The sequence below is a fragment of the Myxocyprinus asiaticus genome, chromosome 23 (assembly GCF_019703515.2).
Source record: "Myxocyprinus asiaticus isolate MX2 ecotype Aquarium Trade chromosome 23, UBuf_Myxa_2, whole genome shotgun sequence".
Lineage (NCBI taxonomy): Eukaryota > Metazoa > Chordata > Actinopteri > Cypriniformes > Catostomidae > Myxocyprinus > Myxocyprinus asiaticus.
The window spans coordinates 14422250-14436212 of record NC_059366.1 but is presented as its reverse complement, the minus strand read 5'-3'; the positions used below and the strand labels follow the sequence as shown (position 1 = coordinate 14436212).

The 13963-nt window shown below is 37.6% G+C and overlaps 1 protein-coding gene across 4 annotated transcripts in view; it reads right to left on the bottom strand.

Annotated features, from left to right (window-relative positions):
- dlg5a (discs, large homolog 5a (Drosophila)) overlaps positions 1-13963 on the bottom strand; it is an 84881-nt gene that overhangs the window by 41672 nt on the left and 29246 nt on the right. For all 4 annotated transcript variants that reach the window (XM_051651279.1, XM_051651282.1, XM_051651281.1 and 1 more), the window contains exons 6-11: positions 8241-8500; positions 6952-7264; positions 6161-6391; positions 4352-4536; positions 4129-4254; positions 1647-1779 (exon numbers count right to left, since the gene is read on the bottom strand). In XM_051651279.1, coding sequence (XP_051507239.1) covers positions 1647-1779; positions 4129-4254; positions 4352-4536; positions 6161-6391; positions 6952-7264; positions 8241-8500 — 1248 coding nt within the window. The remainder of the gene's footprint in view (positions 1-1646; positions 1780-4128; positions 4255-4351; positions 4537-6160; positions 6392-6951; positions 7265-8240; positions 8501-13963) is intronic.

Below are 13963 nucleotides of genomic sequence, written 5' to 3'. Positions count from 1 at the left end.
TGACAACTAATTTGATCATTTCATTGAAAAGAATCTTCCCAAAAGTACAATTCACTTACAAAAGGGTGTGCATAATTTAGAACAAAATCTGGCCAAAACAAAGGTGTTTTTGAGTTTTTTTTTTCGGTGGTTTGTAACAGTTTGCCAGGGTGAAATTTGTACCGGCTGCTAAATACCCATTTACTGCCATTGGTCCACATCATCAATAGGCGTGACCCGGCAGCTAATTCCCATTCAGTCAGTTAAGATCAGTCAATATGAACGCATCGGTGTGCAGACTTATCTGGCAGGTGCGAACTTACCTACATCTGTACGATTGTTCGCATAGAGACATTTTCAAGAACATGCCATGATCTTTTGTTTATTTAATTAGTCTACAAAAGGAATCAAATCTACTCAAATACTCTTTAAGTGCCCATTCAATCAACTTTTCAAACATTTCAAACAACAGTTTGATATGCTGCTTCACTCATGTGCCATCTGCAGCTGAAAGCCATTCACACATTTGCTTAAAGTGAAATATGCCTTTCATCATTCTTCTGTCTGTATTCTACCCATTAACACTCTTTTAAATGCATAACATTGCAGTAGTATCAGTGTCATTATAAATAACAATAACAGAGGACAATTGCTGCATATTATGTATAGCATGTTAGAGCAATAGCGCCATGAATGCAAAAGATAAACATTACAAATTACAATAAATCAATAAATAGAGTGGTTAAAAAAAAAAAAAAAAAAAAAAAAAAAAGCATCTTTTACTGATCTTATGAGGCACTGACAACATATTGTAATGTCATATTAGTTGTTGTCTTGAGCGTCCTCATATTTAAATGTACCTCTAAACAGCTCCTATAGTGGTGTTGCTGGTGTCTAAATGTTCGCAAACAATATGCTGTTGCACAGCTGTTTCAAACTTACTTTTGGCTCTTAGAGAAGAATGAAGAATTTCTGTGAGTGTGCCAGGACATCACATTGGCTTTCAAGCAAGTTTTACTCTTTACTAGAGGTATACGCATATACATTTATTAAATAAAAAAAAAGAAAAGAAAAAAAAAACACTATCAACAACTATCGGCATAGATTTTTGCTAATAACCGATAGTTCCAAAAAGCAATTATCAGTCATAAGAAAAAATCTATGCCAATAGTTTTTTTTTCCCCCTGTGTTCCTCAGTGGCCGGAGCTGGAGGATTCTAGAGTTAGAACCTCTTGGTTCTTCAGTATTACAACAGTCTTTTAAAAGTGAAATAAAAACAATCACTGACACCTCCTGGGAATTTGCTGTATCTAAATATTTCACCATTGACAATATTCATCCATTTTGTATGCTTAAAATATCTATATTTTGATCCACCACCGTTATAGGTATCTGCAAAATCCACTATCACTCGACCTCAACTCTATACAAGGACTATATCTAGCTGCTGGAATGTTTCAAAGCAAAAATAACACCAAAGATGTATATTCAGGATTAACCCTCACCCTAAAATCTGACTGGTTGATGGGAGTGTACTAGGACTAAGTAGGATGCTCATCCAGGAACATGTCTTACTTGGTAAATCACAATAAACTTGCAGGCATGTTATGTTTTAATGCCTCACATTTATCTGTAATGGTTCATATTGAAGTGTTTGAGTCTCTTACCCGATCCTTCTCAAACTCCACCACCTCTGTCTCCCACTCTAATGAGTCTGTGTCTATAGCAGAATCATGAGAGCTATGAGCCATAAGCTGGCAGAACCGAGCCTCCTTCTCCAACTGGCTCTCCATCTTCTCCCTTTAGCAGCACAGAGAGCACAAGACAAGACAGCCTGTTATCTCTCCAATTCATCTCACACCCACAGAAACACCACAAAACATTAAGAAAGTCAAAAGCTTTCATGAAGACCATCTCTCTCTGTCTCATGGAGCTGCTGATGCAAAAATGTCTGGCTTACAAGCTTTCTGGATAATACGGCTTGGTATCAGGGTATTTTTTGGCACAGTTTGTGCAATCTGTTACACCTGTGCTAGATGTAGACGTTATAAAAGCAGCATGAAGGTCACACCTTGAAATTGGGTAGGTAATAAAACAGGATCAAGTATTTGGGGAATACTGGCAAACTGTCACTAGGATTCATAGACTCAGAGAGAGGAAAGCCTGGAGGGCATCAGTGACATAAAAAACTTAAAAGTCGACTGCAAGAGGGTGGGGTGCTCTGGAAGTTTGATGGAAATCAACTAACCACTGGGGGTGTCTGAAGCTGGAATTTGCATAGAGAAAAGGATTAAACCATTAGCGCAGGGCTACTCAACTTCGGAAAGGTCAGGGGCCGCAAGGCTGGATCCTTGTACCCTTGAGGGACGAACTCTTAATTTTTATGATATATATATATATGTGTGTGTGTGTGTGTGTATATATATATACATTTATATATATATATATGTGTGTGTGTGTGTAATATATATATATATATATATATAATTAAATGTTAACATATTTATAGTAAGATTGTTGGTATGTTAGTTAACGGGATAGTTCACCTAAAAATGAAAAATCTCTCATCATTTACTCACCTTCATGACATCCCAGATGTGTATAACTTTCTTCTGCTGAACACAAATGATGATTTATATATATATATATATATATATATATATATATATATATATATATATCTCAGCTCTGTAGATGAGAGACGGATCAATATTTAAGTCCTTGGCATTTTTTTTACTATAAATCTCCACTTTCCCTTTCAGATGTGAAAGTGAAACTAAACAGGCACCACATGTGACTGTCAGATGTGAAAGTTAAGATTTATAGTAAAAAATAAGTTAAATATTGATCTGTTTCTCACCCACACCTGTCATATTGCTTTTGATTTATATAGATTTAAACACTGGAGTCATATGGATTACTTTTATGCCTCCTTAAAGTGACCTTTGGAGCTTCAAAGTTCTGTCCACCATTCACTTGCATTGTATGGAACAACAGAGATATTGAAATATTTGTCTAAATAATTTCATTTGTGTTCTGCTGAAGAAAGAAAGTCATACACATCTGGAATGGTATGAGGGTGTGGAAATGATGAGAGAATGTTTATTTTAAACATAAGGGGTGTAACAGTTCGATTTTCTGATATAGATCAGTTCTGTTTTCACTGTGATTGTCAACTAACAAACACCATGAGTGTTCAACATCACAAACACCAGAGATGTGTTCAAAAACAAGAGCGATATATCCAATATTAGCACCAAAAGTCCTTCAGTGACAAGTCATACAGATTTGTCCACCCCCCCTTAGCGTTTTGCACCGAAGTAACGCAGATCACTAAAAGCTTTTGCGTGAAGGCGTCTCAACGCCATCACTGCAAGAAAAAGTTATTTTTTTCCCTGTAAATCTCTGACGGGCTATTCAACATATTGGACAGATTCGCACCGTGTTGAGTAACACTCAAGTGAGATTGCGAGCGCGCACGTTTGACTGCGCACATGTACTCTGTATGAAAGCGTGCGCAGAACGACCGCCACTCTCATAACATCAGACATGCTCAGATATTATTCGCCGCTTTATTATTTATTTATTTATTTATTTATTAGTAACATCCTCTTGCAGTTGAATTCCCTCTCTAACGTGATTCAGCAATGTAGAAAACTAGCATAAATCCTCATGAAAATGAACACCTCACACAAGGGCGTAGATTTGGCTTGAATATTGGGGTTGCAGCGTAAATCATCTACATGTTTCCAATGATCATGGTATAAATATTGGGGAGGTTGTAATAAGTGAGTTCAGTTTTTTTTTTTTTTTCTTTCTTTCTTTCTCCAGACAATTGCTTCTGGATTGTTCACTGGGGGTTTGTAATGCTCAAATCAATTACCTGTAAAGCTGCTTGGAAGAAACTATTTTAACTATTCAGTACATTTTTTTCCAGCTATATTCATTTAGTAATAATTAATTTTCCTGATATGATTTAATTTTATAGTCTCAAGATATTGACTGAGACATTTGATTTTTCGGACCATTGCTTTGTAGACACAGTACCTCTTGAAAATAGAACTGAATACTCCTGCTATTATTGAAGAAAATATAATTGTCAGAGACTGACAGAAAAATTGTCAGAGACCAGGACTAAAAATTTTTTACTTGAGCTCTTTAAGTTCCCTGGCTGAATCATTCCTCTGTTTCCTCATGTCATCAAGGTTACGCAGGGCATCAGCCAGATCGCTGACAGCCCGGTCTCTCTCTCTGCGCAGGTTATCACACAAAGTCCTGACAAGAAACAACACATCTCACATCAGCACCAACAATGGCATTACATTGTATTCCTGAACTTATGTGGGTTGATAAATTCAGTCTCAGGTGGTACCGTATGCTCTCTCTCTCAGCAACAATCTTGTCCCTCTCCTGAAAGGCCCAGTCTCTGCGACACTTGGCCACCTCGGCCTCCTGCATGGCCTCCTTTAGCTCCTGAGACATAGCCTCACACTGCTTCCTCAACACCTCGATCTCCTTATTAGCACGCTCCATGTCCATCGTGGCAGAGTCTTGTTTCTGTAGCAACAAATTAGAAAAGAAATCATGGTAGATAAGCTTGCAAGATGATGTCATCGCCAAAATGCTTACGCTTTTAATTTAAAAAAGCAAAAATTAAAGGAACAGTTCACCCAAAAGTGAAAAGTCTCTTATCATTTACTTACACTCATACCATCCTAGATGTGTATGACTTTTTAATCTGCAGAACACAAAGATTTTAAGAAGAATATCTCAGCTCTGTAGATCCTCACAAAGCAACTGAATAAGTACCAAAATTTTAAGCTCCAAAAAGGACAAAGTCTGCATAAAAGTAATCCGTAAGACTCCAGTGGTTAAATCCATGTCTTCTGAAGCAATATGATAGGTGTGGGTGAGAAACAAATCAATATTTATAAAAAAAAAATCTATAAATCTCCACTTTCACTTTCACTTCCACATTCTTTTGTTTTTGGTGATCTGTATTCTTCGTGCATGTCACCACCTACTAGGAAGGGAGAGGAATTATTGTGAAAAAGAATATTGATCTGTTTCTTGCCCACATCTATCACGTCACTTCTGAAGACATAGATTTAACCACTGGAGTTGTATGGGTTAATTTATGCTGCATTTGCTTTTTTGCGCTTTTGGTCACCATTCACTTGCACTGTGAGGACCTACAAACCTGATTTATTCTTCTAAAAATCTTCCTTTGAATTCAGCAGAATAAAGTCAAACACATCTGGGATGGAATGAGGGTGAGCAAATGATGAGAGTATTTTCCTTCTTGGGTGAAATATCTCTTTAAAAATCTGTGAAGTGTTATTAACTCACCAGTGAGGTGAGAATATAATCTTTAAGTAGTATGGCTAAACTAGAGTTGTTATAGAGCCCTCTAGTGGAATGTGGTTGTACTGTGGGCACACTGAATAAATCTGCTTTGGAATATTTCTGCTGGACAGCTCATGAGATTTTTATGGGCTTTGTAGTTTGTAGTTTTTGTTTATGTGGAAAGACTGGGTTGAAAAATCAAGACAGGCAGAGAAAAGGGTGAATGTTAAAGGCTTTGAATGTGACCTAAAATTAATCTCAGACACAGTCCCTTTGACATTTCTTCTTAAGAACAGCAGATAACTTTAGTCACAGTCAAGCAGCAGAAAAAGATCGGACAAATAAAAAGAATGATAATGGTAAAATACGATATAAAACTCAAGTCATAGCGCAACAGAAACAGCCCATGCTGACGACACATTGGAGTCGTGGAGCTCTAAATCTATTTAGTTTACTATTAGGAATTCAGCTTTGAGTTTTTTGGCAAGAATTCTAAAATAATTGACTGTACAATGGTCTTATAAAAGAGGGTTCTACCTTTCATATGAGTTTTACTGTGAAGAGAATTAGGAGATGTGTTTCTTCATCATTATTAAACGACTTGTAAAAAATGTATCACATTTACAGATGCAGCATAGTTCTCTTTTTGCGGCTTCTCAGTTATTAAGAGGTATTTCTCTATATACAGTTATTTTCCAGCAATACAACTAAATCCTGACCAACGCCGTCAGATTAGCTCTGCAGGATGTCAGCTCAGAATTTTTAAATATGTTCTTAATAAAACTGCCATGTGTCTCAGAGTGAGAGCATATGTGGAACCCTAGACTGCAAGCACCTGTCTGGCCTGGTAGTATTCCCGCAGTAACTGGTCTCTCTGGATAATGGCTTCAGTTCTCTCTTTCCTGGCCACATCTCTCTCCTCCCGCACGGTCTCGATGTCTTTACAGGCCTGACTCAGCTCTTTCTGGGCCTCCGCTTTGTCCTTCACTTCATGGCAGTATTTTTCCAACAGTTCGTTTCTCTCACAGATGGCACGGTCTCGATCCACCAGTGAGGAATTTAGCTCCTACAAAAACACACCAACATCAGAGACAGTGAGTATCACTAAACACTATTGATTTAAAGTGCTTTTTCAAAACGGCACGTTACTCAGAGGCTGCCTAGAACCTGGCAACAAAGATTTATAGACTAATATTTGAGAGCACTTTCAAAACTAGTGCACGCTTACATTTGAACCCAGTATTCACTCACATTTACATATATTTGCATTACATTGACATTCAGCAGATGCTTTTATCCAAAGCAACTTACAATTGAGGAAAACCATAAGCAATTTATCATAAAGGAATACCAACCAGTGCTCAAAGTTGGTCACCATTCACTTTCATTGCATTTTTTTTCATTGCATTCTAATGAAAGTGAATGGTGACTCATTTTTGGGTGAACTATCCCTCTAAGCTCACTTTTGATAGTACTGATTTCCATTTTTGGGCATATTGCTCATGGGGAATACTCACTGTACTTACTGTACTGTAAGCAGCTTTGGATAAAACCATCTGCTTAATAACAACTTACTATAAAGATCGAAGTCTGTTATACAGTAAGTGCTCTATGTTATCATGTTACCTGTCTGAGTGCTTCTAGCTCTTCACTGGCCACCACCCTCTCTGAGGAGGTGTTTTTGAGTCGAGCCTCCGCAGCTTCCAGCTCCGTCTGCAGCTTGTCCACCTCTTTAATGACCTGATCCCTCTCGCTCATGATCAGCCTGTACTCGTTAAACACAGAGTCTCGCTCCTCCTTGTACTTCTCCGCATCCTTCACCGCCTTCAGTTGGAAGTTCTTGTAGCGCGTCACCTCTGACTGGAGTCTCTCCATCTCCCTCTGCAGCTCCTTGTTCTGGGCTGAGGCCTTATTCAGCTCCTGCTGTACTGAGTCAAACCTGATAGAGCAGGAAATGAAGCTTTATATTAGTGGTTTGTGAGGTTGAATGACAATGTTCACTGATGTAATAAAGTCTGAACTCAAAAACAATGGTTCCTTGGTAAATCGAAGGTCAATGCAATCATGCTATTTAAAAGGTGATGTAATTTTTTCAACGTTACAATACATTTATCCCAGATTAACAGGCACAGACAACTATAAGTAAGCCACCTGTAGGTTGATTCACCCAAAAAGCGTAGACTGTGGCACTTTCAAAACATGGCCTTTTTTTGAGCACCTAGTGGTGGACCAATATGGGTTTTTTAATGGCTGATGCAAATTATGATATCTAGAGAGCAAAATGGCTGATATAAATAATACAATCTAACAACAGAAAATCAATATACACAAAAGTTCTTAAGTGAAACGAACAATATTTACTCAAATTAGCTTAAACTTAAAAAAAACAAAACACAACAGATATTGTTTACTATCCATTGCCAAATCTATTGGGAGTTTTTGGAACTGATTCAAGGGAAAGTTCGGCCGAGAAAACGGATGCACAATAAACTGCTTTTGGGATTTTATTAATGTTGGACTCTTGTAGCCTCAATGTCTGTGCCATACCAAGGAAAGACTAAGAATTTTTTAAAACAAAAAAAAAAAAAAAAAAAAAAAAAAAAAAAAAAAAAAAAAAAAACACTAATCGGCCGATTGATCGGTTATTGGCCTTTTCCACCACCTTAGTTATTGGTATCAGCAAAATCCACTATTGGTCGACCTTTAAATCTCACTCTTAAGACACCTGCTCTCTTCTGGATTGGTTGCTTTTTTAGCGTGTTCAAGAACATGTTCGGTCTGAACGGCCCCTTCTTATCTGTTTAGTAACCCTGGTAATATCAGAACCCTAACTTGAACTTGTCTGATAACTTCAGATACAAAAAGTTTATTTTATACGGCCCCAGAACCGTTAAATACCAGTGAACTGCTCTCACCGTCTCATAGATGTTGTCCACTGCTGTTGGTACTGGATGGCTGTGTCGCGTTGTTTCAGCAGAGCGTCGATTTGTTTCTGCAAGCGTCTGTTCTCCTCCTCAACCTGCTCCAGTCGACTCAGATCTGTGTTGTGGCCGGCCACCTTCTCACTGTACCGTTTACTCAAGGCATCATATTCCTTCTTCACCCCCTCCAGCTTGTCCATCGCTGTGTCATAGAGCTTGTTCAAAACCTCTGATGAGCCATTCTCCCTGATTACCTGCATCAAAACAGCTTTCATTAACCTAAATCGGTTTGTGTGTGATTTCATGAAGCAATAAGCCACAAGAGGCCATACATTACAGTGACTTTACCACAGATAAGGGGTGCTGACACAAAGCAGAGAGCTGAAAATCCCCTTAACCGTTACTTTATTCGTGTGTGAGGGATTATGTGGTTTGTATATGAGATGAGCGGCAGCCGGTGAAGTTTCTGGTGCCCCCCTAGGGTAATATGGTGCCCCCATAGGGAGTACCTATGCAGGCTGTGTAATATGCATATAGGGAGCAGCAGAACCGGTCAGTAATACTACTACTGAAGATGAACAATACCAAGAAATGAACCATGTATTCAGGTGGTCCCTAACCACATCCTTCACAGTTACAACAATAAATGCTTTGAGTTATTAATAATAAAAAAAATTAAAATAAAAAAAGTGTATACCTTTTCTTATATGCGGAGAACTTTCCAGACCTATGACTTATAAAAAATATAATTCTTTTAATTTTTTCAATTATTTATCTTCTTTTATATTAAAGTGTTTGTTTACATGTATTTTATTTATTTTTTTATTAACTTTATTTTAATTTAGTTTTTTTCACTTCACCTGTACTTCTTGGCATTATGACTCAGTGATTGTTTTCCTACATTGTTGGATCTGTGTAATTTTCTTATTGAACATTTATATTTAACCTTCTGTTTTTCGATAAATTTAAAAAAAAAACAATCCACAGTTTTAGCAATGTGTGGACTTTTCAGACGGTCCCTTTCCAACCCCCCACACCGTAGCACATTTCAACACAATGTGTGGACTTTTCAGACGGTCCCTTTCCAACCCCCCACCGTAGCACATTTCAGCACAATGTGTGGACTTTTCAGACACCCCTTTATCTACCGTATGAAATATTTCCAACTTGTATCAATGTTAAATAAACAATCTGGAAAGATTTCGCCATGACGCCATCTGACCAGCTTATGGGACAAATCCCATCCCGTATTTTATAGGACGGGTGGCAAACCTACCTAGAGATCTAACACTACATTCTCATGAGCCAAGTGTGGACGCAGAAATGCGTGAGTTTATCGGGAGAAATTGTAAATCGGGAGTACAGCAGGAGGTGGGATGGAAAAACGGGAGAAACCTGGTAAAATCGAGAGTGTTGGCAGGTATGTAACTGTAGGTAGGGTTAAACCAATATACATAATACTCACAATATATTTACAATGATTTTACTGCTGATCTAAAATTAAACAACAAACTAAATATTACAATAGTTAAAATGTCCTTTGTATTTGGCCTTTATGTTTCCTAGAGTCAATGTCATTGTTTAAGTTCGAGATTTTTTGCTGTTTTTCCACTTCTTACAACAAACATTTTGAATCAACAACAGCTATTTGGTCGAATTGATGAAGAAAAAAAAAAAAAAAAAAAAAGGAGTGAAAAATGTAATACATTTAAGAGTAAATACAAATATCAATCTATATATAGACTATCATCATAAGATTGCAAAATTTCAAGGTATAATTTACTGCAAATATGCCATTATACAATTATGCATTAATGCAGAATTCAAATTATGTGTGGTCATTGGTGCATCTATATTTTATTTTGCAAATTCAAACCTGGCCCATCCATTCAGATTTCAGAACTAACGGTTTTCTCAATGTTCATTATTGCTTTACATTCTTTCTATGCAAACACCAGAGGGCGATCATGAGTCTAAAAAACATCTACTGTACTTCCATTCAAAATGCTGTCACTGTACTTAAATCACAAAAAAGCAATACTGCATGCAGCATTAAACAAAAGCAATAAAAACATTTAGCATCACTTTTCCCACAAAAAATATTGACCCATTACAATACTATATGTTCTAACTACAAAAGCCAATTCCTTGCTTTATCCCACACCACAGAGGCCCTTGATCAACTCAAAGTCTCAGTTTGTTTCTATATGCTTAGTGATTGGCATCTGTATCTAACTCTCCCCTAGGCCATGTAATCAGTGCTTAAGAGTATTGACTAACTGCAAAAAGCCTCTGTCCTTTTCCATCAGTAAGCGAGCTCTTGCCCTTCCAGGCTGACCTTTTCCAAGCCGGCTGTGTACATTTTGTGCAGCCTGTGGGCAGCAGGGGAGTGCAAACACTGCTGATGGGCCAACACCTCCTTAACCCTCATAGACCCAAGTTTCATGATCCCAGAATATTCGTGCACCTCACTGTCAAGTACCTTCAAATTAAAAGATCTAAAAAGAGATTATATCTTTTACACAGAGCTGTCAATTACAGTTGAAGTCAGAAGTTTACATACACCTTAGCCAAATACATTTAAACTCAGTTTTTCACAAATCCTGACATTTAATCATAGAAAACATTCCCTGTCTTAGGTCAGTTAGGATCACTACTTTATTTTAAGAATGTGAAATGAATAGTAGAGAGAATGATTTATTTAAACTTTTATTTCTTTCATCACATTCCCAGTGGGTCAGAAGTTTACATACACTTTGTTAGTATTTTATAGCATTGCCTTTAAATTGTTTAACACGTTTTGGCCCATTCCTCCAGACAGAACTGGTGTAACAGAGTCAGGTTTGTAGGCCTCCTTGCTTGCACACACTTTTTCAGTTCTGCCCACAAATATTCTATCGGATTGAGGTCAGGGCTTTATGATGGCCACTCTAATACCTTGACTTTGTTGTCCTTAAGCCATTTTGCCACAACTTTGGAGGTATGCTTGTGGTCATTGTCCATTTGGAAGACCCATTTGCGACCGAGATTAAACTTCCTGGCTGATGTCTTGAGATGTTGCTTCAATATGTCCACATAATTTTCCTTGCTCATGATGCCAACTATTTTGTGAAGTGCACCAGTCCTTCCTGCAGCAAAGCACCACCACAACATGATGCTGCCACCCCCATGCTTCACGGTTGGGATGGTATTCTTCGGCTTGCAAGCCTCACCCTTTTTCCTCCAAACATAACAATGGTCATTATGGCCAAACAGTTCAATTTTTGTTTCATCGGACCAGACTTCCAAAAAGTAAGATCTTTGTCCCCATGTGCAGGCTGTAGTCTGCCATTTTTAATGGCAGTTTTGGAGCAGTGGCTTCTTCCTTGCTGAGCAGCCTCAGGTTATGTCGATATAGGACTCATTTTACTGTGGATATAGATACTTGTCTACCTGTTTCCTCCAGCATCTTCACAAGGTCCTTTGCTGTTCTGGGATTGATTTGCACTTTTCGCACCAAACTACGTTCATCTCCTTGAGACAGAATGCGTCTCCTTCCTGAGCGGTATGATGGCTGCATGGTCCCATGGTGTTTATACTTGCGTACTATTGTTTGTACAGATAAACGTGGTACCTTCAGGCATTTGGAAATTGCTCCCAAGGATGAACCAGACTTGTGGAGGTCCACAATTTTTTTTCTGAGGTCTTGGCTGATTTCTTTTGATTTTCCCATGATGTCAAGCAAAGAGGCACCAAGTTTGAAGGTAGGCCTTAAAATACATCCACAGGTACACCTCCAATTCAGTATACCTCCTATCAGAAGCTAATTGGCTAATTGTCTAAAGGCTTGACATAATTTTCTGGAATTTTCCAAGCTGCTTAAAGGCACAGTTAACTTAGTGTGTTTTAGTGTGATATAGTCAATTAAAAGTGAAACAATCTGTCTGTAAACAATTGCTGGAAAAATTACTCGTGTCATGCACAAAGTAGATGTCCTAAACGACTTGCCAAAACTATAGTTTGCCAATATGAAATCTGTGGAGTGGTTAAAAAAATGAGATTTAATGACTTCAACCTAAGAGTATGTAAACTTCTGACTTCAACTGTATACTGTAAATAAAAGCGTATACTGTCTTGATTTCTTGTGAACATTTTTACATGAGTGGTGCAAATGGTCACATGACCAGTGGCCATTTAATTCCACTTTGTCCCTCTGAGAGATGGTGTCTGTCAAAGCTCCAAAAAGGAAGCAAGTAAAACCTTTCATAACATACTTACAACTACCATATTTTATACATAAAATGTTTAAAAGGTCTATTATTGATTTATTTAAAGGGATAGTTCACCCAAAAATGAAAATTCTCTCATCAGTTACTCACCCTCATGCCGTCCCAGATGTGTATGACTTACTTTCTTCAGCATAACACAAACAAAGAATTTTTTTAGAAGAATATTTCAGCTCTGTAGGTCCATACAATGCAAGTGAATGGTGATCAGACCTTTGTAGCTCTAAAAATCACATAAAGGAAACATAACAGTAATCCATAAGTCTCCAGTGTTTAAATCCATATCTTCAGAAGAAATATAGTTGTGGGTGAGAAACAGATTCAAATTTAAATCCTTTTTTTACTCTAAATCTTCACTTTCACATCTGAAAGTCACATGTGGTGCCTGTTTAGTTTCACTTTCACATCTGAAAGTGAAAGTGGAGTTTTAGAATAAAAGATCTTCAATGTTGTTCTCTTTCTCACCCACACCTATTATATCGCTTCTGAAGATATGGATTTAAACACTGGATTCAATTGGATTACATTTATGTTTCCTTTATGTGATTTTTGGAGCTACAAAAGGTCTGATCACCATTCACTTGCATTGTGAGGACCTACAGAGCTGAGATATTCTTCTAAAAATCTTTGTTTGTGTTTAGCAGAAGAAAGTCTTACACATCTGGGATTATTAGTATTAATAGGATTATTAGATTAATTAGTATTATTACAATAAATGAAATAAAGTAAAATTAAAGAGAAATATGCATCAATCATCATTCCTTTTCCCCCACAACTGCCGGTTAATAAAACAAAATATATCAAATTGTTACTTTATTGTTTGCCATTTTTTATTGGGTCCTGTTGAGCAACTGAGCTAAACTTGACTCGTTTTGGAATTCATTTTTGGAACTCGTCATGGAAGTCAGTAAATGACGACAGAATTTTCATTTTTGCTATTTCATTTTTAAGTCCTGTTCTGCAAAGCTACAGTACAGACCCTGTGCCAAGCCTGATTCGACCTTTCTGCAACAGAATATAGATAGCTCAAAAGAGCTAGACTAATGCTTTAAACCTTTTTGCGTTTTGTTCAGGGGTTTAATCTGGAAGGAAGCCTGATAAATCAATCAGAGAGGAAAAGGCTTGGTCCTTTGTAGTAGTTGCAGAGAGCAGACAGTGTGTTGACAGTCACATCTGATCGAATAATCTCCTGTCCCTTGGCTTCCCATTTATTTCAAGGTTAGATAAGATTTGGTTAGGCTAGCTCTATGTTACAGAATAGACAGCCATGGATTTACAACATAAAAACTGCTTTTCATGATGCAACAGACGCACTTATCCCATAACAGTTGGTGCTGGGGGGGGAAAACAAAATCTTCAATTTAATTAACCGTCCCAGGAGCTCTCCAAAAAACTCGGATTTCAGGGATCCATGTTGGAATGGCCAGCCAATGTCACATTTTGGCTGGTGAC